The sequence below is a fragment of the Rhincodon typus genome, chromosome 33 (genome assembly GCF_021869965.1).
Source record: "Rhincodon typus isolate 14 chromosome 33, sRhiTyp1.1, whole genome shotgun sequence".
NCBI classification, from domain to species: domain Eukaryota; kingdom Metazoa; phylum Chordata; class Chondrichthyes; order Orectolobiformes; family Rhincodontidae; genus Rhincodon; species Rhincodon typus.
The window spans coordinates 15,169,251-15,195,963 of NC_063364.1; the positions used below are offsets into that span (position 1 = coordinate 15,169,251).

At 38.1% G+C, this 26,713-nt stretch overlaps 1 protein-coding gene across 2 annotated transcripts in view; it reads right to left on the reverse strand.

The window, feature by feature from the left end:
- Positions 1-14,432: 14,432 nt before the first annotated feature.
- The window catches only part of LOC109913908 (DNA-binding protein RFX7-like), a 75,181-nt gene continuing 62,900 nt past the window's right edge, over positions 14,433-26,713 (reverse strand). For both annotated transcript variants that reach the window (XM_048615811.1, XM_048615810.1), the window contains exon 9: positions 14,433-25,496. In XM_048615811.1, coding sequence (XP_048471768.1) covers positions 22,137-25,496 — 3,360 coding nt within the window. In that variant the 3' untranslated portion in view covers positions 14,433-22,136. The remainder of the gene's footprint in view (positions 25,497-26,713) is intronic.

The following is a 26,713-nucleotide window of genomic DNA, read 5'->3' on the forward strand; positions in this document are numbered from 1 at the left end:
GAAACCTTGTCTTTGCACCAAATTAACTTTACAATGATAACAGCAAATTGCTACAACCGCATGTGGTGTGTGTGGTATAAGTTACTGTTTTTCTTTCTGGAGTCAGAATACAATTCTTTGAATGTGACGCCCAGCTAGGGACAATAGTATTCTGCAATGCCACCCATCTGGAAACAAACTGCAATGCATTGGCAGCTCATTTTTCTTGCAAGAATGAATATTAAAAACTATGGCCTAACCTAATTGTGATCATTATATATTTGCCATCACCTGCGCGCACACACTCCCCTCCCAATCCCCATCACATCAGGTAATAAAATCCATGCAGACATGAATTTAGAAGTCTCACCAGGGTTTCTCATTTCTCCATTACTTCTCGCCCTTGATACTGGAACACAAAGCCTAGGTCTTGCCAAATTCGCAGTGACTTTTTTCTAAAGAAGGGAGGTCTCTCACACTTGATAAGTTCTGAAGTTCATTCCCCCAATATAGCATTATCATTCTGGTTCTGTGCCATACACCTTAATAAGGTTATATAGCTCAGATCACCTTATGGAGGTATGACATTGACCTGTGGTAGTGTATGTCTCAATATTAATGTGTCACATCATAGTGATTGACAAGATGACTCAGGAATACCATTACAGATTTGCTTTTCAATCTGACATGCCCCACAGATTATTTGCTCACACATCTGAAATTGAGCCCAATTTCCAAGGATCAACAGGAAACTTGAATACCATCTCCCAATCTTCAGGCCACAAATGTATCTGGGGTATAACCAATGCCATTTTCTGCAGATTACACTGGTTTTTATTCCCCCCTTCCCCGTGTCGAGGAGAGTCAGCAGCCTGGACTCTGTGATTCTCTGATATCACTGGCTTCCCCCAGGCGCAAGGATGCAATAGATTGCACCCACCTGATCATCAATTTGCAAAAGCCATTAACAAAAGAGGCTTCCACCCCACTGATGTTCAAATTATATGATTTGATTTGATTTATTGTAGTCACATGTACCTAGGTACAGTCAAAAGCTTTGTTTTGCGAGCAATACAGGCAGATCACAGGGTGCTAAGACAGAGTGAGACATACAGGGTTATGGCAGCACAGGAGGTGCACAAAACAAGATCAACATTATTTGAAGTTAGAGAGGTCCATTCAGCAGGGAAGAAGCTGTTCTTGAACTGTTGGTGCATGTGTTCAACCAGATTTCCTAGGGACTGTCATGAAGAAAACACACAGGTTCATGGGGAATGAATCGGAACCCACTTCTTTCATGTCATTCTTTAATTTATGTATTCATCTTTAATCTAATTTGGCCTATGCCAATTTGCAAGTGGATCAGATAATAATCCAGACAGTACTACATTGAAGATTCGGCTTTTATTTAATACTTTACTCCTCATACTGCCTATGTAGAACATATTTCCTAGTCTTAAATATACCATTGGACTATGACACCTGGATCCTTCCCCTCCCACTGCAAGTTCCTGTCCAGTACTTAATCAGATACTCCAAACACTGGCACCGGGCAGGCAACACAATCTTCCAGATTCACATTCTTGGCTGCAGATAACAGTGTCTATCTTCCTACTACCACTACATTTCTTTTCACTCTACCCCACTTGACTGTCTTCTTGTACCTTGTCAGTTGGCTCTTCACAATGCAGCTCTGTAAGAAGAATATTGACATTTAACCATAATTATGGGCCTGATGGACCACTTGTGTGTATTGTCTTGATCTCCTCCTCTGTGGAAGGACATATTTGCCCTAATGGGATGCACTAAAAGTTTACTCGACTGGTTCTTGCAAATGACAAGATTGTCTAATAATGGAGAGATTAAGTTGTCTAATAAAGGAGAAATTGAATTGACATGGTCTATGTTCTATACAAGATTAAGAGATGACCTATTTGAAACAAGTACAGTTCTCAAGAGATTTGACACGGTAGATACTGGGAAGATGTTTTCCCTGCCTGCAAAATCCTGAATTAGATGTCACAATCTCAGAATAAGGAATGAGCCATTCAGCACTGTGACAAAGAGGAGTTTCTTCGCTGAATGTTGTGAATCTTTGGAATTCTTTACCCAGGAGGGCTGTGAATGCTCAATTGCTAACTGTATTCAACAGAGAGATCAATAGATTTTTGGGTGAAAATAAGGTGAAAAGCTGGAGTTGATTTATCATGATTTTAGATGAACAATAGGTAAGTAGAGCCCCTATTAGTGACTTTTGTTGTATTATCCTACTTTATCTATCATATTGATGCAGGGATTTTTTTTTTCTGGATTGCATCTGTCTGGTAAAGAGAAATGTACTCATGAAGATCTGGCAGATCTGTGGTCATGAAGACAGTGAGGATCTATTCATTAATAAGGGTGCAGATGCCTAAAGACCATAATACAAACCTACACATAGGAGTAAAAACAAGATCAAACTATCAAAGCTGATATGGTAAGGAAAATGACTGGGGAAGCCAATTTCACAAATAGCAAATAGAACCACTCAATCAACTAACATTATCTAATAAACAAATCTTAATACCAGAATGATAGAATCCCTACAGTGTGGTACAGGCCATTCAGTCATCAAGTCTGCACTGACCCTCTGAAGACCATCCACCCAGACTCACCCCATTGTAACTCTGCTTTTCCCACAGCTAATCCACCTAGACTTGCACATGCTTGAACACTATGGGCAATTTAACATGGCCAATCCACCTAACCTGCACATCTCACACTGGGAGAATGTACAAACTCCACACAGACACTTGCCTGAGGGTGGAATTGAACTTGGGTCCCTGGTGCTGAGAGACAGCTGCACTAACCACTGAGCTACCACGCTGCCCCTGTTGTTAAAAGGTGTTATACAAATACAAGTTGTTGCTTCTTCTAGTGGCTATCTGGCCTATCCATTATGTTACTTCACAACAGTCATGGTTCCTATCATAATCATTTTCTTTATCAAAAATATAGATTTTACTTCAAAACTTGTATTCTATCTTTTTCAAGTAAAGTGAGATAATGATTTCTGAAAATAGGTGAAATTTACTGACACCCCAGATAGAGTGGGTCTACAACTGAATTTGGAAACTTGACTGTACAAAGGAAATAAAAACACTTCTATTTTTTAAAAAACAAAGCTATTTACCATACTGACTTTTCAGCATTTCCAGAAATGAAGCACAAGGGACAGAGCTTTCGCATTTATTAACTCTCAGATGGGAGCATTGCTAGTAAGGCTGATATTTATTGCACACATCTCATCATCTGGTAAAACAATTGTGAACTTCTTGAAATACTGCAGTTTGCTGCAAACCGAGTGGCTTCAGGGATCAATTAAAATTCAGCCACATTGTCAGGGGAGTGTCACTTATATCCTAGCAAGGCAAGTCTGAACCAGTTGGGCTTTTACAATAATCCAGTCATCACCATTCTATTTTAATTTTAAAATTATTTCAATATAATTGTCAATCAGGAAAAGCCGAAGTATTTATAGAGAGTTGAAGGCCTCCCCAATATTTCTAATTTACTGACAATTGGGCGTCTAGCTCACAACTTAGATCTTGCCCCTGAGAAAATGATTTCCAGAGATTTGCAACACCAAAAAAAAAACTTAATATGGATTTTGTCTTGTCATTTACCATTTCTATCATTAAATTTCAGTCAGGGTGAAAAATGGAAGGTGGTGGCTCAAATCAGTCATACCATGTTTGGAACAATTGGTGGGACCCCTCTTGTGGTGCAGAGATAGCATCTCTACCCCTGGACTAGGAGGCCTAGGTTCAGGTCCCACTTACTGCAGAGGTGTGTCATAATGTCTCTGATTAGGTTGGAGCAATTGGCTTGGTTCAGATTTATCTTACAGATGAATCTGATGTTATTTTCTGACATTTTATTTTTTATTCATTTTTGAGATGGGGTGTTACTGTCTAGGTCAATATTTATTGCCCAGAGGTAAGTTAACAATCAAGCACATTGTGGGTCATGTCGACCAGACCACATAAGGAGAGCATATTTTCTTCCTTAAAAATCTTAAGGACATTAGTGAAGAAGTTAGGGGTTTACGACAATCAGCAGTGGTCCCATGATCACCATTAGTCCAGCTTTTTAATTCCATTTTTTTATTGAATTCAAATCTCACCATATGCCATGGTATGATTTGAATCCACGTCCTCAGAACAGCCTAATGTTTGGGATGAATAGTCCAGTGACATTGTCAATTGATAGGTTTTCATTTTACAGAATGTGCTCACTGCAAAAGTTTACAGCTTTGAGTTTAGTTTCATTTTAATGGTGTGAATGGTAACGTTTATGGAGACTAGTGGTTTATCTTTGCTAAGTGGTTAGAAATGTGGATGCGTTCTAATTTGCACATCTGTGGATCACAGAGGTACATGCTGACAAATAGCTGTCTCAGGCTGACCTTATTTTCATGAATGGGATATCAAATTACAACATATATACTTAGAACTGATAGAAAGATTATGCAGCTGGTGTCCTTTAAAGAGACAAGGTTCCTTTTTGGATATAGTCCTGGGACCATGGTGCTATTTCACAAGGTTCATAGATGTAAACCCGAGAATTATCATGATAGGATCAGTGCTGTAACGCTGACATCACAACCTTTCATATCATAATATCATGTCAGTTTGATTGACAGCTTCAAATGGCTAGAAACTTTTGAAAGCATCTTTATGAATTCTGATACTTGTTTTACAAGGAAATAAAGCAAGTTAAATGTACAGACTTTTTTTACAAGTTGTTTCAAAGCAGTGATTTCTTCCACTGGAACTTAATAAACTCATTTTCTCACACCTCAGTGTGGGGCCCACAGTCTGGATAGTGGAGAATTTGGTACGTTAGGGCTTGGGTAAGGGAAGGGCAAAGGGTGATGAGTGTGGGAAGGGGCACATCAATAGGCTTCAAGTGGTCATGGGCCATATTAAAAGGTCATGGAGATAGATGAGGATAAGTTGGCATGGACATTGTGAGGAGTTTTAGAGTGGGTAGAATAAGTTGACATGGAATTATGTGGAGCCATGAGGTGTCATCTGTGAGGGAGGTAATGGCGATAGCTGAAGAGTGTTGGTGCATTGTAGGCCTTTCGGTCAGGCACACTGTAAGCTCCATTGCCATGACTTCCATTAACCTTAGCCCCATCTCCAAACCAAAAACTCCCAGTGTGGGGTATTATTTCCCCAGGTCAATCTACAGAGCTGGTAACAGTCTTCATTCTGTGTTCCTGGCCTGGGAATGAAAATTCAGGCCTGCCTCTTTCAGCCTTCACAGAGAAGTTTGGTTTTCAGGAAACAGGAACACAAACAAAACAATGTCTAAAGGGTGTATTGTGCTTTAGGATGAAATACACTTCAAAAACAAACATTTCCTTTTTCTAATCCCATGGCTATTCATAATACTGTTGCTAATAGGCAACAATAAGCAGTAAGAATCAAAAACAACCCAGAGAAACTTTCCCATTACTTTCATTTCCTTCCTTATTTCCTATAGTCCTTTTCCTGTCCACACCCCTACCTTCCCCAATCAAACCCCACCGATACCACGGTCTGAGTACCGGTTAGTGCCCAAGCAAGTATTGAATAGTCTTCGTGACAATACACAAAGTCAAGTTAACCACTTTTTCTTTTACTTCAGTGCGAGCGAGGCCAATAGCTGTTGCCTGTCCTGTATCACACTTGAGAGTAGTGAATCGTCAATCAAATTTCTGTGGGTCTGGAGTCACATGTCAGGCAGACTTAGTAAGCATAACAAATCTCCTTTTGTTCAAGGACACTAGTGAACGAAATGGATTTTTCTAACAAATAATGAGTTTCATGATTATGATTACTGAAACTATATTTATATTCCTGATTTATTAGTTGGACATGAATTCTATGAGCAGACACAGTAGGATTTGAACATTTGTCCCCAGGAACATTAGCCCAGGCCTCTGGGTTACTGGTCCAGTGATACGTCCACTACACAATCTCTGTCTTTATTTCGGAGATAGTAGGAACTGCCAATGCTGGAGAATCTGAGATAACAAGGTGTAGAGCTGGATAAATGCAGCAGGCCAAGCAGCATCAGAGGAGCAGGAAGGCTGATGTTTCGGGTCTGGACCCTTCTTCAGAAATGGGGGAGGGGAAGCGGATTCTGAAATAAAGAGAGAGAGAGGGGGAGGCAGATGGAAGATGGATAAAGGAGCAGATAGGTGGAGAGGAGACAGACAGGTCAAAGAAGTGGGGATGGAGCCAGTAAAGGTAAGTGTAGGTGGGGAGTTAAGTGGGGGTAGGTCAGTCCAGGGAAGACAGACAAGTCAAAGGGGCAGGGATGAGGTTGGTAGGTAGGAGGTAGGGGTGGGGCTTGAGGTGGGAGGAGGGGATAGGTGGGAGGAAGGACAGGTTAGGAAGGACAGGTTAGGGAGGCAGGGATGAGCTGGGCTGGTTTTGGGATGTGGTCAGGGGAGGGGAGATTTTGAAGCTTGTGAAGTCCACATTGATACCATTGGGCTGCAGGGTTCCCAAGCGAAATATGAGGTACTGTTCCTGCAACCTTCAGGTGGCATCATTGTGGCATTGGAGGAGACCCAGGATGGACATTCGTCCAAGGATTGGGGGGGTTTGAAGTGGTTTGCGACTGGAGGTGCAGTCATTTGTCGCAAACTGAGCGTAGGTGTTCCACAAAACGGTCTCCAAGCCTTCACTTAGTTTCCCCGATGTAGAGGAGGCCACATCGAGAACAGCGGATACAGTATACCACATTAGCAGATGTGCAGGTGAACATCTGCTTGATGTGGAAGGTCTTCTTGGGGCCTGGGATGGGTGGTGAGAGGGGAGGTGTAGGGGCAGGTGTAGCACTTCCTGCAGTTGCAGGGAAAAGTGCCAGGGGTGGTGGGGCTAGTTGGGAGTGTGGAGCAGATGAGGGAGTCATGGAGAGAGTGGTCCCTTTGGAAGGCAGATAAGGGTGGGAAGGGAAAAATATCTTTGGTAGCGGGGTCAGATTGCAGATGGCAGAAGTGCCAGAGGATGATGCCTTGGATCCGGAGGTTGGTCGGGTGGTATGTGAGGATGAGTGGGATTCTGTTTTGGTTATTATGGTGGGGAGGGGGTGTGAGGGATGAGTTGCGGGAAATGCGAGAGACACAGTCGAGGGCATTTTCAACCACTGTGGAGGGGAAGTTGCGGTCCTTGAAAAATGAGGACATCTGGGATGTCCAGGAGTGGAATGCCTCATCTTGGAAGCAGATGCGGCAGAGGCGAAGGAATTGGGAATAAGTAATAGGGGATGGCATTTTTGCAGGAAGGTGGGTGAGAGGAGGTGTATTCTAGGTAGCTGTGGGAGGCAGTAGGCTTGAAATGGATATTGGTTTCCAGGTGGTTGCCAGAGATGGAAATAGAGAGGTCCAGGAAGGAGAGAGAGGTATTGGAGATGGTCCAGGTGAACTTAAGGTTGGGGTGGAAGGTGTTAGTGAAGTGGATGAACTGTTCGAGCTCCTCATGGAAGCATGAGGCAGTGCCGATACAGTCATCAATATAACGGAGGAAGAGGTGGGGGACAGGTCCAGTTTCGGAAGAGGGATTGTTCCACATATCCTACAAAGAGGCAGTCATACCTTGGGCCCATGGGGATACCCATGGCCACCCCCTTTGTCTGTAAGAAGTGGGATTCCCCTTCCCCTCCCCCATTTCTGAAGAAGGGTCCAGACCCGAAACGTCAGCTTTCCTGCTCCTCTGATGCTGCTTGGCCTGCTGTGTTCATCCAGCTCTACACCTTGTTATCTCTGTCTTTATTTCCATGCTTTTAAATAAATGAGCAAAATACAGATTTACATAATTGATATACATAACTGAGATCAATCACAATCATAATGCTGCTGTAAAGAAAATATGATCCTGACCATAGTTTCCCAAGATATACACCTGACAATGAGACTTCCAGTTGGATGATAATGATGCCAGATAGTTCCTTAAATATTAATCAGAAAGACATTGGATTTTTTTTGTAGTCGTGATTTTAATGCAACTCATGACCACTTAAGCCTGTATCAATTTTTTGTCAGCGATTTCACGTTTTGCAAAAGAATATATGAATTAGGAAAAGTAGGCCATAAATCTCTTGAGCCTATTCCACCATTCAATAAATTAATGGTTGATCTATTTGAGTTTTACCATATTTTCAAGTGCTCCAGTAACTGCTGATTCCTTCACCTAACAGAACCCAGCTCTAGATTACAATACTTCACCTTGAAAATATTCTTTGACCTTATCTACTAAGGTTTTGGTCATCTTTGACTCACACTGAGGTAACCATGCAACTAGCAGCCTACAGAAAATTGATTACATTACAGTTGATCTCAGCATGTTCTTCACAGGATGTAGCATTTGATTGTTCTCAAGAGTATTCATATACAGCAATAACCTATGGTTAATGTGTTTGATGAAGGATAGGATCAACAAAAAAAAATTAATGCCAAAAATAATCAATTGATCTCACTCAAGAAAACTTTAATATGTAATGGAACTGGCAATGAGCATAGGGATGCAAGTTTTTTTGCATGTATTCAATAATACCATCAATAATCGGGTAAAATGTTTAAAGCAACAGCGGCTAAGAGGTGTTAATATTTGTTTTGAGTTTTCTCTTTTTATTCTTTTATAGAAAATGGGCAGCATTGTAAGGCTAATTTGTTACCCATCCCCAAATGCTCTAGAAGATAATGGCAAACAGATGTACCCGAACTATTGTAGTCTATTTGATGCAGGCACAACCACAATACTGCTGAAAGGGCCAGGATTGCAATGTTGCAATTATGAATGAACAACTATATAATTCTAAGTCAGGATGATGTGGAGTATGGAGGTGAATTTGCAGGTGGCGGTGTTTCAATTCATCTGGCGCCCTTGTCCTTCTAGATGGTAAGTGGCACAGATTTGCAAGGCACAGTCAGCAAAGCCATGGCCTGCTGCTACTATGCAGTGATGGAAAGAGGTGCTAAGTGGGATGCATAACCGATGGTAATGGGCTTCTTAACAGCTGCACCCATCCAATGAGTAGAAAGTAGTTCATCACACAGCTTCATTCTTGGACATTGTGGACAGGCTTTGGGCAGTCTGGAGTTATTTGCTCACTCATTCCCAGTCCATGATAACTCAATGTGGAGCTGGAAGGACATAGCAGGCCAAGCAACATCAGAGGAGCTGGAAAGTTGCATAAACTTTCCTGTTCCTCCAACTCCACACTGTTATCTCGGACTCCAGCATCTGCAGTTCTTATTATCTGAGTGAGTTACATTCCCAGTCCCTGACTGTTCTCATCGCCACTTTATTTGTGCACATTCTGTAGTTCTTGGGTTGTAATGCGTGATAATGGAAGGTTATTAATGAAGCAGCTGAAGATGAATGGGTCCAAGACACGACCGAGAGGAAGATGATGAATGGATTCCAACATCACAAGCATCTTCCTTTCATGCTAGGTATGACAAAGAGACAAGTTAGAACCAAAATGGATTATCAAGAAGTTGTGCTGTTTATTTGGGGTAGTTCATTTTTGAAATAACTTCCATAATTGTACTTGCATAGTATTCTCTGTATCACATAGGACAGGAATCTACTTAATGCTTTCCAAGAATCATACACCCCTTTTTCTCCTCCAGTGTACTGCAGATATTTTAAATTAACCTGTTCATACACGTTGAGGACGTCTGGAGAGGTGGATCTTGAACCTGGGCCTTCTGGCCTAAAGGTGGAGACACTACCACTGCACCATTAAAAACCACAAGAATAGATATTTGTAATCAACCTGTTCAGATATGCTGAGTCACATCTGGAACAGGTGGCATTTGAACACAGATCTTCCAGCCCAGAAACAGGGGCATAAGAGTGGGTAATTAATTACTGATATTTGTATACAAGTTGAAGGTGGACAAGTGGAACCCAAGATCATTTTAGGAATACGTTTAATGCATTTGTCCTGTTTTTATGTTTAACATATGTGCTGTTTCTGTCCAATAAACAATTACTTGCAATAAATCAGTATACAAACGTGAACTGCAACATTTAGGTGAGGATTAATTGTGATTTGATACAAAATTTCAGTCTTACTTGCTAATTCTTTCAATGCACCTGGACCTGCTTATTTGCATTCTAATCAAAGAGATAAGTTTCCTGCTCATGAGATTGTTACAAATCTGTATTTTGTTGCAAAACAACTGCTGGTGAGTAAATTCAGTGGGAATGAAGTAGAGTAATTAAACAAAAGCTAATCAGTTATGTACAAATCACAAGGGAGAACAAAGAAAGTTTAACTTACATTTTCATGCTGTTCTTTGCAGTCAATATATTTATACAAATTAATCTTGTTGCATAGTGCTTTCCAGTCCTAAGCATTGTGGGAACATTATAATATTAAAAAAAGAAATAGATGCATGGAGGTGCATTGTAATACAAAAGTCATTTTTTGGCACTTCTAATACTCTCAACTTCATTCCTCAAATGAGAATGCGGAATCAATGGTATGAAAGGTAAATCATGCCTGGCAAATTTCAGTATTTTTTGAGGAATTAACAAGCAGGATAAACGGGATTTTCAGAAGGTATTTGATGATAGTATATTAGCATGGATAGAGGATTGGCTAACTAATAAAAGACAGAGCTGGAATAAGGGGTGCTTTCAGGATGACAACCTGCAACTCGCACAGTATCACAGGGATCGGTGCTCAAACGACAATTATTTACAATATAATGGACCTCAATGAGGCAAGTGAACGTACTATAGCCAAGCTCGCGGATGACACAAAAATAGGTGGGAAGGTAAGAATGACAAAATCTGCACAGCAACATAAACAGGTTAAGCGAATAGGCAAAACTTGGAACATGGAATATGATGTAGGGAAATGAGAGACTATCCACTGTGGCAAGAAGAATAGAGGAGCTATATATTACTTAAATGGAGAAAGCTACTGAACAGAAGCATTTGGGAGGCCTCGTCTATTAATCACCATAAACTAGCATCCAAGTTCAGCAGGTACTATGGAAAGCAAATGGAATGTTGGCCTTTATTTAAAAGAGTGTGTAATATAAAATTATGGAGGTTTTGCCAAGACTATACAAGCCACTAGTTAGACCACAGCTGGAATACTGTCAACAGTTTTGGCTCCTTGTCTAAGGTTTACCAGCTTTGGAGGCAGTCCACAGAAGTTTCACTAGGCTGATCCAGATAGAGGGACTCTCATACAAGGACAGGTCGAGTAGGTTAGGCCTGTACTCATTGGAATTTAGAAGAATGAGGCGTGACCTCATTGAAACATGCAAGATTCTTAAACAAGGACTTGATGGAGGGCTATCAAGGCTGGGTTGTTAAGTATATTCAAGGCTGAGATTGACAGATTTTTAATCAGGAAGGGAATCAAGAGTTAAGACAAAGGCAGTAAAGTTTTGAGGATCAGCCATGATCTTACTGAATGACAGAGAAGAGTCCATAGACTGAATGTTACGTCTTATCTAACAAAGTAGAAATTGCAAGAAAGAGCAGCACTTACCTGGTTTTAGTGACAAACAACAGAACAATATCCAAGCTTGGGCTGATAAACAGGATCTTAATCAAATAGACCTGGGAGCCAAGGAGTGGCAGATGGAGTTTTAATTTAGATAAATGTGAGGTGCTGCATTTTGGAAAGGCAAATCAGGGCAAGACTTATACACTTAATGGTAAGGTCCTGGGGAAGTATTGCTGAACAAAGAGACCTTGGAGTGCAGGTTAATAGTTCCTTGAAAGTGGAATTACAGGCAGATAGCATAGTGAAGGGTTGCATTTGGTATGCTTGCCTTTATTGGTCAGTGTGTTGAGTATAGAAGTTGGGAGGTCATGTTGCAGCTGTATAGGACATTAGTTAGGCCACTTTTGGAATACTGTGTGCAGTTCTGGTTCCCCTGCTACAGGAAGGATGCTATGAAACTTAAGAGGGTCAGAACAGATTTACAAGGATGTTGCCAGGGTTGGAGGGTTTGAGCTATAGGGACAGGCTGAATAGGCTGAGGCTATCTTCCCTGGAGCGGAGCCTGAGGGCTGACCTTATAAAGTTTATAAAATCATTAGGGGCATGGATAGGGTGAAAGAGGTAAGGTTTTTTCGCTTTGGTGAGGGAGTCCAAAACTAGAGGGCATAGGTTTAAGGTTAGAAGTGGTAGAGGCTGGTATAATTACAACATTTAAAAGGCATCTGGAGGGGTATATATGAATAGGAAAGGCTTAGAGGGATATGGGCCAAATGCTGGCAAATGGAACTAGGTTAATTTAGGATATCTGGTCCGTTTCCATGCTGCACATCTCAATGACTCTATGATCAATGGCAAAAATATTTGTGCCAAACAATGACTATTAACAACAAGAGAAAATCTAACATTTGCCCCTTTATATTCAATAGCATTAATTTGCAGTCCCCCACTGTCAATATATTGGGGATCACCATTGAACAGAAGCAGGACGAGTCACCAAAATACTGTGGCTACAAGATGACATCAAAAGCTAGGCATTCTGCAGTAACTCACCTCCTAACTCTCTGGAGCCTATCCACCATCTACAAGGCATAAGCATGATGGAATACTCCCCCATTTCCCTGGATGGGTGCGCTCCAACACTGAAGAAACTGGACATCATAAAGGACAAAGCAGCACACTTTTTGACACCATATTCACTTCCTCCAGCACTGAAGTGCAGTAGCAGCATCGTGTACCATCTACAAGATGTACTGCAGAAATTCACCAAGGATCCTTAGACAGCACCTTCCAAACTTACAGCCACTATATCTAGAAGGACAAATGCAGCTTAACAATGGGAACACCATCTGCAAGTTTCTCTTCAAGCCATTGACCATTCACACTTGGAAATATATGCTATTCCCTCATTGTGGCTGGGTAAAATCCTGGGACTCCCTCCCCAAGAATATTCTGGGTATACTAACACCCAAATTGACTACAGCAATTCAAGGAGACATCGTACCACAACCTTCTCAGGGGCAACTGGAATGGGCAAGAAACACTGGTCTCGCCAAAGTCCACATCCCCTGAATGAATAACTCAAAAACACAACACACTAGTATTACAATCGCATTCTAATTAGGAACAGGTTATCCTAGGGTCTGATCCACATCACTGTGAAGACTAGAGAATCCCACTTTACATTTAGCAGAAATTAATAAATTGTCATAATCTAGCACTAGGATTGCCAAATTTTGCTGGACATTATCCGAGGTTTCACCATCAATCCCCGCAATCTCACAGTCATTTCTCTGCTCCACCTGACTCCAATAATTAAACAAGAATTGAAGTACAATATAAAATCATCGCTTTTAATGCTACAATATTCTCTCTATCCAACTTCACATTCCACAAGGATGCTCACATCGAGTTTGAAGCATGATCTCCAATTCCTGGAGACTCAGATGAAGGTAGTGGAATAGTGATTATGTTGCTGGACTAGAAACACAGATTCTCAGTCAAATATCTTTTGGAGATATTATTTTGAATGTCACCGTGGCAGTCAGCAAAATTTGAATTCAATAAAATGTGGAATAAAAAGCTAGCCCAAAGGTCTGGCCCACATTGGCTCCAGGTCCACAGCAATGTGGTTGATTCTTAAATATCCTGATCAATTAGGGATGGTTAATAAATGCTTACCTAGCCAGCAACACCCACGTCCTTTGAATGAGTAAAACAATGTTAGAGGGTTGACAATAATACCAGATTGAGGCAAGTTGATTGGCTCTTCTTTGAATAGCTTCCTCATGATTTTACGATTTTGTCCATTTGTGTGTTTTATAAAATATGTATTCTTCATGCATGCAAACATTGTAGTGTGCATGGCAGAGTTTTCTTTAATTATTTTTTAGATACATTGACTGTCTGCAAAATAAGTTTAATTTACTCTAGGTATCTTGTGAAATAATAGCTGGAAATAAACAAAAGTTCCATTTGCTGAGAGTTGCACAGTTTATTTTTATCAGCTCTGAAATATGAGGCTCAGAATTGTTCAAATGCTTCAGATACAAATTAACAATGTATACAAATTTTCATATGATGTTTTGAAGTGGTGGCTGGTTAATTTATTACAAAGCAGAATAAACTTGTTTAGATTGAATATTTTGGAAGTTCTTGGGGGGATAAAATGAACTTTTGACAAAGACCTAGGGTTGCAAGTGATAGACTTGAAGAATGGTATTTTTTTCAAGATAAGCAATTCATTATTGTGAGCTGTAAAGCGATTCCACTGGGCTGCTGAGTACATTTCATGTAGGACTCTATGGTAGGATACCAGTTCCGGGTTTGAAATGCAGTATGTTAACCTAATTATTCTGCTTTGATTTTTCATTTCATTGAAACTATTAAGAATTTGATTCAAAATTAAAATAGATCTGAAGAAATCATGCTGCCAGACCTGCTGAGTTTCTCCAGCACTTTGTTTTTATTTCATATTTCCAACATCCACAGTATTTTGCTTTTTAAGGAATTGATTCCGTTGGTATTGAAAGCATTAGAATTTGCAACTCTCAGGTCAATAACTAATCCCTTACATAAATAGTATTTCCAATGAATTTGCCCATGTGCGAATGAATAATATCCAGAACAGGAGGTAGATCTGACATTATCAGAAATACAGCACAATATATGCGTACATATGTTCAAGACCAGAATGTAGTACAAAATTTTTTTTATTGGTTTTGAAACCATTTACAAAACTTCAACAATGTCTGTGAGCATTTTCAATGAGAAAAAAACTAAGCTGAAATACTATTCCAACATTATTGCACCACTGATTTTCTCCAGCAGTACAACAGACAAACATCATTAAAAAAAAAACATTCTACACTAAATAAAATTGTGGTAGAGGCAAGCATTACCTTGTGATGTAGAGTTGGGTGGGTGTTTGCTATTTATTGTAACTTCACGATGTGCATTAGTTATAACTGCTGAAACCAGTTCCTTCTCATCAGCTCATTTTCATAATGGCAATTACTTTGCAAAAGCATATGTATAGCAAATTACTGGAGGAACTTCTTCCACAATATTTTACCAAATACTAATTCTCAAAATCAACAGAATAAAACTTAAAACTGAACATATTCAACAATGCTTCTAGGTGAGTTAGTAAACTTCTAAAAGGTACATAACATGTAATATGTATAACTGCGCATTCCTGGCTGTTAAAGAACCAGATTCATTTCAGCAAAAAGTGGTTACAGGAATATACCTAGCACTGTACAATATAATCCAACAACACGCATGCACACCTGTGATCATTTGTTAACATAGTGAAGCAAACTGAACTTTAAATTTTCATCCTGTTTTAATATTCTCATACAAGAGAATCAAGTAAAACAATTATCTCATTGAGATCAATGTACATTGCTACATAAAACAATCAAGATCTGTCACTTTGCAGATGACATTTCACTTCTTGAATATTGATTCATTTCCTAAAACCTTATCAAATGAAAGCTTTGTTGCCTGTGACTGTTATCATTTGTCCTAAGAGATGTGCCAGGCCAGAAACTCCCTTTAAGCATCTAGTGCAAAAGATAATCAAAATGTCCACTGAACTCAGAATTGAATATGAACATCTATTTTAAAATACATTTCCAATTATACTTAAGGTGCAATCACACATTTAAAATTTTTACTGCGATATTTTGTTGTGCAGTGTTAACTTCAGCACTGATTGAGCTAGACCAAGTAAATTCAGCTGTACTCTACTGGCCAGCTCCAGTCTACTGGACTACAACTATCAACGTCTCGAGGAAATCATACATCTGTAGAGTTAAAATATTGACGGAGCCGCTGAAACAATGAATCAGAAGAAATTGTTCAGCCAAAAGTTAACCTGGGAGGATATAACTGATGGCAGGTTACTAAAATGATTATTTTTATGTACTAATGTATTCATTAAAGAAGAAATGATTATCCCAAAAAATGCAGTTACACAAGAGATACAGGAAATCAGAACTTAACATTTTAAAATTTCGTTAAGTTTTTTTCCCCAATTTGCCCATTGGCTAACCCCTACACATGCAGAATTGGAGTTTCCTAGAAAACATTTTAAATACCTTTAAAAACCGAAGAAAATTAAAAATCATGCATTGTGATACAGTAGAGTCTGGTATTGCATGTAACCACTTCATGCAATTACCTGAAAGTAATGCATTGATGCATTATTTAAAGTATAACAATCAATTGAATCAACTTTTAGTAAAGGATTTTTTCCTTAATTACATTAATTATAATAGAGGTCTATTTTAATTTGAACAGAATGCACTGGCCATTTCAAATACTGTGATTACTGGACCCAAGGTATCATCTCCAGGTGGTTTTACCTGTTGCTTCAAATTACACATTTCAGAAAAACACACCACAGGTCCTAGAAGAAAACTGTGTTTTCCACAAAAGATTAAAATAAGCTTGAACACATCCAAAAATAGGGATATTATTGATCTTTTAGTATAAAATAACAAGTCAAAACAAGCTTAATTCTAGCAGAAGTTATCATTTGTATGCTGAATAAAAATCATTAAAGTTCTGATCAAAGACCAACTACACTGGATGGAACCAAATTGCTTGGGAGAATGTCAGAAAGTGCACAGGAGGCGATTCTTCCATTATTGAATGGAAATAATTGCTGCATCAACTATGTAGGGACACAAATTTTGACTGCATGAATAAGATTTCCATTATTCTTTTTTAAACTCGTCTGTCCCTTTTAGCAAGAAAAGATTTTTTTGGTTATGTTCAGGAATTGCATGTCATTCCTGAATTCCTCTTTTTACAACACAATGATATGGGAAAAATACTTTGGGAGGTGTGAACAATAACAAAAACCACACTGTATGGAATATATCTGTGCTCAACTTGGTTAATTGGTTACAAAGCATTTTCTTTTACAATTGAATTATATTTATGAATAGTTTTTTGTAAATATTAGTAAGATTACAGCTGAGACATGGTTGTGCAATGTCCAACTTTACAAATACACAAACATTTTTGAGTGCCATTCTAGTCACCTGTTTTATCAAAGTATTAACTTGCTTAAAACAATTGTCAACAATTCTGTTCGAATTTCAAAGAAACATATATATCAACAGTAAACCATAGGTTTTGGTTTTGTGTATACATTATTGAAATTCAAAACTTGAAATTGGGATCATTCAAATATTTGATGTATTCTCAAGCTATTTGTCTATTAAACTTTTGACTCAAGATTAAACAAATAGCAGAACTAAAACAGCTATTGTTGACCCATGCAATGTAATTAATATTAATTTTGAAGTCCAATGCCTATCTGAAATATAGATAATCTAGAGGCTGAGGAAAACGATAATAGGCTTCAAAAGTAAGTTATTGGTATAACCAAGCCAAAAAAGGCTTCAGAATTCAGTCAGAAAACAGAAAGCAACAGAAGGAAAATATGTTGATCCAGTGACAGCAACCGTGAGTCAAGTATCTAAGGTTTGTTCCAATCCATCATTGCAAAAAATGAAGTAACATTGACAAGATTTTTTCTTTTCAGAAACAGTAGAAATAATATGATGGGTAAAATGTAAAAACATTTCAGATTCCGTACTTGTGCTTTCAAACAGTAGACTACAGGCTTGTTTGTAAATTTTAATCTCTTTGTTCTCAACCTTGTTATTAAGAAAAGGAAGCAAAACACTGATGCCACCTTTGCTACGTTTTTTGGTTTGGAAGGAGGTCTGGGAAGGGAGGTGGCAAAGATTTGGACAATGATAAGAAAGAGGGAAAATTAGTCATTATATATAAAATTCAATCACATAACTTCAATTATTTAAACATATATTTTGTTGAATCATGATTCTGAAGTATAGCTACAGAACTGAACAGGTGTTATGCAGAACATTATTTGTTCGAGTGTTAGAAATACAATTAAGTCACACTGAACACAATGAAAAACAGAAAGGGTTAAGACTCCTGTACTACACATCTACTTCCGCAGGCTTGTTTCTCAGCTTCTATAGGTGTAAGTCTGAAATTCACTGCAAGATTGATACATTTCTTCACTGCCATTATTTCTGATCTCTGTGGTTGCATTCTTCATGATTGACAAATGACCATAGCAATAATAACAATTGATCTAGAACAGAAATAAACTGTTTTCAAGTGGCTGTTTGAAAATATTTAGCTAAAAAAGGAGGAATGTGCCTTTCATTCCATCATCAAACACAACACAGCAGTTTCAAACGAAATTGGGAAACAAAAGGAAGTCAAAAGTCAAAAAAATCTAATTTCATGATAATACCAATTGCCTTACAAAACCAGATATCACTTAGTGTCACACTACCATCTTCAAAAATTATTTAATATTTCCTTTAACTATCATTAAGCAAGCAGACAAAATTCAGTTTAAGTTCTGATTTAACAATTTGAAATTACTGACTGTATTTGATGATTTGCTATAAATCAGGAAGGGGCAAAGAGTTACTCAAACAGCTTCACCTGGGGCAGAAACATCAACATTTAAAATTAATTTAAAATGAAGTTTAAATTAATTTAAAAAAATAAAAAACAAAGAACTGTGGATGCTGGAGATCTGAAACAGAAGCAGGGTGTTGGAGATACAGCAGGATCTATGTTGAGAAAATTTCTCTCCACAGATGCTACTAGATATGTCGAGTTGCTCCAGAGTACTCGGTTATGTTTAAAAAAGCGTACATTGGAGTACAGCACCATCCTGTGGCCACACAGGTGCATAAACTGAACTGCACTAAAGTTCAAACAGGGATTTTCAACAGAAGCCCATATTTTGAAGTTGATTTTTAACATCTGAATTCTACTTGTCCAATGGGATAAATTTTGGATGGCTAGAACTTGTTATCAAAGGGATACACATTTGTATTACTGCTCATTGCAGAGATTATGTTTTCAATTTCGTATCCCCCAAATTAACGTGCAAGGTTAAAAATGTTTATACAACTAGAATAAAATTCTGATGGTTTAGAATGTTATTGAAGTAAATAACAAAAAATATTTGGTGCCACAGACTAGCAATCCTGTAATCAAAATTTCAGTTTGTGGAGAACTGTTAAATTGAAATATATTTTATGTATGTGGATCAACTGTAACTGAGATGCAACTTAATATTCAATTTGTGTTACCAAATTCTTATTTTCATTATTATGCATACATTTAGTCATAACAATTAAAATGGAATATAGGTTTTTCATAACCATTGTTACACACATTAGGTAGTCAAAAGGTTCTGCTACATTTTAGGGAAATGGATTAAGTACCTCACCACTGTGCAAACTGGCAGAATCATTAAAATTTAAATAAAAGCAAATTTTATAAATTGCAACAGAACAGTTCAGGAAACATTACAACTCCAAGTGTCCATTAAATCCTAGAACAATTACTAAACTGTGAATTTTGCGAAAGTGACAATTACTGGGAATCATTAAAATTTGTACAGGCATTTGTCACAAAACAATCAAGGTGGCTCCATAACATTAAATTCAAAATATTTATTTCATCGAAGCTAGAGTTCTAGCAAAGTGTTTCTTTTTCCAAATTTCCAATTTTTCATGGAATATTTAGAGGCTTAATATTTGGAAATAAAACTTGGTGTTGCTTAAAAATTGTTTTACAGTTTGCTGATCATTTGTTTAAAGTGCTTAGCTACTGAATGAGATGATCGATAATTTATATATTGGGAAATACATATCATTAGACAAGTTATTACACTATATACTGGGTCAAATTACATAAATTTATTACACAATTTGTCGTAGTTTTTCTTAACCATTCTAATTTTCCAATCAAATCCCCATCCTATTTCTTTTTAATGTGACTTCATATCTATTTACAATTCCATGATGTATGAAGCTCTCAGGTTATCTGAAATAAATTGATATTCTTCAGGTGAAAATTTGGATTTTAGACGGCTGTTCAACTGGGAGGTAAAGCAGTCAAACTCAATTCTCTTTCCTAAAAATTTAGAAGTTCCAGTGAATGCTCCAAAGATTAATGCAATGTGATGTAGAACTTTACAATTCAAAAAGGTTTAAGATACAAATTGTTTATGCTTTTAATCATTCCCAGTTAAGAAGGGGAAATATTGAAACATACACAACTACTTGCAGCAAAAAGACCAAGTTGCATTCAGAACCCTGTTCAATTTTCTGCCATCTACTTCAGAGATGTAGACAATGGTAAAAGCAAAACAATTTATTTCATCAGACGACGTTTGTGCCCAAGTAATGTGTATGAAGGAGTTATCCACTTAGCATAATTTCCCCAACATTCTTCACTTCTTAATAATTCTTGTTCAAATATTTATCCTTTGCCCTTTTAAAAAGTATTACAGATTATCTTTGCACCATTGTTTTTGAAGGGGTAGTCCAAGCTTTACAATGAATTAGACAAAACCTGCAATACAGAAATATGGCACTCAAATCAAAATGTCTGCATTGGTGTTTATCCTCAATATGCTCAACTGAGTTCCCTATTTCTGTATTGCTTCTGTTCAGATCAAAATTCTTCGAATCTCTACTTTGTAAAAATGTATATTTCAGGATCATATTCAATTTTATATTTACCTGAAGCACAATCAGAAAAACTTGTGGATTTTGATAAAGATATACTCTCAAGGGGGAGACAAAGTAGATAAATTATACCAGAGACAAATTCAAGCCAATTTCTTTTTGGATGTAGTGAATTTCTTTTGAGTTTATTCACCAATATTCCACTGTCAAATCGTTTCACTCAATCCTGCTGTACTGTGAGATACTGTCCAGTAAAGTATAATTTCATCCTTTTAGGACAGAAAAATACCTGCAACTTCTTAGTTTTCTGTTCTTTTCAATGTTTTAACATTCATGTATTTTGATGCATCTTCCCTTTCTTTCGGGCACATGATGAACATCATTTTCTAGGTGAAAGCTTTCTATTTAAAGTTCTTATTACAGCATATTGTTAAAACAAAGAAATATGTTTTTTTTAAAGAATTCCCCATTGACTTGCTGTATAATTTAGACTCTCAGTAAAAGGTGCAAGGAGTTTAAAGCATTATTTTTAGTGCACTTGTTAATGAGTTTGTGTTCAATTTCTGTATGCACTATTTTAACATAGTTGCTTACGTGTTTAATATAAATGGGTTTAACACTGCCATTAAAATACTGCAGAGGAATGTATCAAAAACAAGTTAATAAGTCCAATAGGAATATCACAAAGGGATAAAATACTTGATGCATATGCTGTCATGTCTAAATTGCCAAATTTAAGGGTTTGAATATTCCATGTTAAAAGATAAATTTACGCTGCTGACAACTGAGGAAATGTACCTAACTTTATCACATAACTCAAAATGCCAAGTCAATTAAGGCAACCTGGAATTCTGTGATCCACTTTTGTTGTTTGAGCGATCTCATGAATTAGCAATGTATCCCCTGGTCTCCTTTTTTGTCACTGAGAACTGCATTCTTCTTGTACATTATGTTACCTTCCAGATGCCACCAATGAGTAAAATTAAGCAGAGAACAAAAACAAAAGGAGACTTTGATACCCATATATAAACAGTTTCTTTCAAGACAGTTATGGAAATTTCAGTAGAAAACACAAAGTAAACCAAATGGATTAACTTAATGTGCAGGGCAATAGTAACTATATTTCACACTATGATTATTCTTTTTAAAAAGAGATGCTGGATTGAAATTATAGTCAACAAAATCGTATACTGAATAATAAAAAGTCAGAAGGGCAATGAGTTAAAATGTTTCTGTACACAAGATAAACTGACCTAAACTGAATAAGATTTAATCTCACCATTGATCTTAAAAAGACTAACTGCATTTACATTTTACAAGAGCAATCTACCTGAGACAGATTAGCTTATAAACAAACCCACTTGCTTATGGGATAACATACATACTGGAAGATATCAAATACTGGCACCTAAAATAAAATTATGGACACAAGATTATTGAACGCCAAGTATGTAAAAGTAGTTGGTTTTCTCCTGTAACACCATTTTTTTTTTAGAAAGGAAAAATTGTTTCTCTTAAGGCAGGCACATCTATTAGGCCAAATAGGATGTGTCAAAAAATTAAGGGTGTGCTATATGTTAAACTGTACTCTTTGATTTAACCTAACATTTCAACCGCAGGATGATCTTTACTTTCCATCCAGTCAAAACCTGAAGACTGCATGGAACTCATGGACTCATTACAGATTTGCTGGAACACTGCATCATCATTCAATTCCTCCAGTGTAGTATCAACATCTTGTCCCTGTTGTTTACTTGGGTCAAACAGCAGATTTGTATCTAAAGTGCTCAAATCATTTATGCTGCCTGAAAACTCCGTGGACAACCTGAGATCACTGGAGAAATCAGAGGCAACGTTGAGATCTGATGTTACTTGACCAACCATTTGCTGGTTTGGTTGTAGGCTATCTTCAGCCAGAAAGTCTTTGACTGTATTGTTGAAATCCAATGATTGCTCTCTGGCTTCTGTTTGTGCTTGATTATCCTCAGAAATATAACCCAACTGATCATTATCGGTGTGTTTTATGAGGTAACTAGGCTTCTGGAATTCAAAGACAGAAGTGCTTGAACTAATCATTGGTTGCTGGTTGGCACTACCACAATTAGATGTTGTCTCCAATATTTGAGTAAGATTCATCCTTGCTGTATAATTGGAGGGCAGATTGTTTATTCCTAGACCTCTGACTGCATCATCACTGTCTGAATCAAGTTTGTTTAACAACACATTTGTAATTTTCTTAGTGTTGGTTTGCTTCTGGTAAGATGGGAAAGGAGTCTGCATCATAACAGACAAAGGGACAGATTGGCTTCGTTGAGCCATACTGTTGGCACTGTTATCTGAAAGACTTTTACCAAAGGTGTTATGAACTTCAGGTGTTACTGGGCTTCCAAAAGATGCCAAACTTGTTCTTGGCAAGTTATTCACAGGAGTTAAAGTACTTCCACTAAGATTACGCTGACGATGAACAGCAGGACTGACACTGCGACACCTAAAGTTACTGATTAATGAATGCATTCCTTTGTTATCAAGTGGTGCTGGAACTGCAAAACCCTCCTGCTTATTGCCATTAGCCACTGAAGCTGCCTGGTGTGGTACAGGCGAAACTGGAGTCAAACGACCCAACTGAGCATCATGATGTCTGGATTGTAACTGCATGGCATTATGGTGATATGACTGCATTGTTTGTCCAGGAACAGCAAAGGCATGTGGCTTTCTAAAGTGGTCCTCAGTCAGTTCCTGATAGCTGGACAGAATACCAACACCATTGTTAGAAACTGTGGAGTTGCCTACTCCAGTGTTGTATCCATTATTCATCCATTCAATTTTTGTCTTGTCTGGGTGAGTGGCCATGGGTCTCTGCATTGGTTTAACAGGACTGCTAGAAATAACACTAGCATCCTGGTATGCCATACTGGAGCTTATGGGAGTAAAAGCAAAAGGGTTTCTGCATTCAACAGGGCTAGGAGGCACACTACTGCTACAATTCGAATGGGGAGTGCCAATTGGTGTATGCCTACTGCTGCCAAGCGCACTATCTACAGGCGTTGTTTGAGCCATTCTAGAACTTGGACTTGAACAAGTTTGAGAGCCAATCATCTCTGACGTAGGTGTTGGATTGGGTGTAGGAGTTGGTGTTGGTGTTGGTGTAGGAGTTGGGGTTGGAGTGCCACTGCTATGGATTGGATGATAGAATTGTCCAGCTTGATGAGATGACAGTACTGTACCTTGACCTATTGTGGAATGAGCAGATATTCCCAAACCAGTTCCATAACCAACATTCATAGACATTTGCTCTTCAAATAATACTAATTCTTCTACAATACTGTCCTGTGTGAGATCTTCATCAAACTGGAAGTAGTTTTCATTGTTTTGTGAACCTGAAGGTGCAAGCTCCATCAAGTTATCCTGCAGAGGTAACTGGTTCGATAGCGTTGCTTGATTTAGGTCTTGTAACTGAATTGATGTAGAACTTTGTAGCTGGTTCTGAGTGTGCATTTGCTGATCATAAGACTGTTGATCCAACCCATTATGTTGTCCTGGCTCCCATTCAGACACCTGATAATCAGTGGTCCCTGAATTTCCAACGACATCAGCATTTAAAACTGGTAGTCTTTCTGCAGCCACAAAACACTGCTGATCCTTTTTGATATGCTGCATGTCAGTATGACTGGTGGTCAGTTTTGTACTTGTGTTTCCTTGCAAATTGAATGAACCCATTTCCAAATCTGTTGTTTTGTTTTCTTGTAAGGTAGTTGTTTGGTCTGCAGTAGTCTGTGAGTAATCTAAGGTTACTACTTGAATATTAGATGAAGGATTTGCTAATATACGGGTTATTCCCGTTGTATTCAGTTTAACAGTAACTTTACCAGGTGCCTGAACCACTGCTGCTGCATTCTCACCTTTTACTGGTAAATCTGCAGTTGGTTTTGGAGATGTCATTACTACAGTGCCATGGCAGGCCTTCTGATGTTCTACACTAGTTATAGTGCGTTCTAAAAGCATAGCTTTCTTCACAGGAGGCACCTGTGGTTCAAATGCAGAAGTTGAGGGAGAACGTTTTCTTGGACTTTTTGGACACAGCCCATTGTCTTTAGGAGACTTGGCAGTATCAGTAATGGACTTTGCACTAATGCTGGTGTCTGTGAAATTTGAAGTAGAGGAAACAGAAAAAACATTTTGGTTATTTCCTGCTATCGAAATGGTCAGATTTTCATGCTGTACAAATTTCCCTTCATTTTTGGTCTTTCTTCCTTCAGTTTTCTGACTATTACAGACTTTTGCTGTCTTCTCATTAGCTGTTTTCCCATTTGATGGCTTCACTTTCACGATAGCTTCACTATTATTTTTCTGCTCACAAGGTGAGTAGCCAACTGTTCTTTTAGGATCCTTCATTTGACTTAAATTCTCTTGGCACTGAATCTGCTTTTCATCACTTGATATTGCTTCATGTTCAGCTTTAATTACCTCGGCAGTAGGTGTGGTTGTTACGTTATTTGTTTTGGATCCTGCAGCAGGAAGACAAGAAGTTGAGCTACCTCTCAATGTTGTAGTTTTCAATTTGTCTGTTGTTCCAGTATTGTTATTTGCTGATGATGTAGGTTTGGGAGATGTGCCAGTGTTAGGAGGGAGAGATATTGCTGCCATCTTTACCATATTCAAGGGGCTTGCGTGGGATGTCCCACAAACAACACTTTTAATTGGACTTCCAGCCAAAAGTACTGTTGTTGGAGAATTCAGGGTAAGTGTGCTGGTTGAGGCTGGTTTAGGCAAAATTTGATGATAACGAGGTCTTGAGCGATCATTATGTGGACTGGCAGGAACATTCTGGACAGTCTTCTGCTGCTGTTTGACTGACTGCATGTGTTGTGCAACAACTTGAACATTCAAAGGAAGGACCTTGCTATCTGATGAACCTAATGGACTCGGTGATGTCATCATCTGTCTGCTTCTTTGCATCTGAAAAATGGAACATAGAACACCTATAAAAATTATAAATGAACCTATTTACAAACTCCTCAGCTGGAGGCTAGTGATATTTTGTTTGTATCTCACTAAATGTAAACAGAAGACCTGATACCGATTGCTTTGAGACATTTCTTTAATGCGTAAAGTATTAATGAACAGGGTAAATTATCCAAATAAATTAAGGTACAAATATTCCATTTTTATTTCCAGAGTTACCTTAAGTTATTGAAAATATCAGCAAGTTAACTGCACAAGCTAACTGTGTCCCAAGCAGTCTTTTCTCCCATTTTAACATTCTTCCAATTCACACACATTCCAATGTGCATCAACATTAAACTACTTTGTTTGGCTGACTTTTAAAAAATCATTCATAAGATGTAAATATCACTGGCAAAGCGAGCATTATCATTCACCCCCAATTCATCTCAAGATGTAGCTGCCTTGACTGCTGTAGTCTGCATGAAGATATTCCCACAGCACTGGTATGTGGGGAGTTCCTGAATTTTGACTTAACAATCATGAAGGGATAATGATTTATATCTAATTCAGGATGGTGTTTTCTTTAAAAAGAAATTGAAAAAAAGCAATATCAATATTGTTCACTGGAGAATTAATTTCCAGCAAAAAAAAATCCAGTTCTGGTCTTCATGTAATATATAGGAAAGTATTAAGCTGGAGAGGAGTCATAACAGATTTACCAGGATGCTGCCAGTAATAGAGGGTTTGAGTTATAAAGAAAGGCTGGTTACGCTGGGGCTTTTTCCCACTGGAGCATAGGAGGTTGAGAGGTGATCTTATAGAGTTTCACAAATTAATGAGTATAGATAAGATGAATGGCAGGTGTCTTTTCCCTAGAGTGGAGGATTTCAAGACTAGGGGACAAATTTTTAATGCGAACGGAAAAAGATTTGGGAAAAAAAGACACAAAGCACTTTCTTTTTAAACAGTGTGGTTAGTGTGTGGAATGAACTTCCAGATGAAGTGATGGACGTGGGTAATTATAACAGTTAAAAAGACATTTGGAATTATGGTTTTTTCAGAAATGAAAGAATGGTCAGCATGGACTGGTTGGACTGAAGAGTCTGTTTCTGTACTGTTATGAGTATGATTATAACCTGCAGTAATATTGGGGCAACAGGATACAACACAGAGCACCATTTTCCTTCTCCTGAGGAGCATGCTTGTAAGGAATCAACTATCTTGGAATC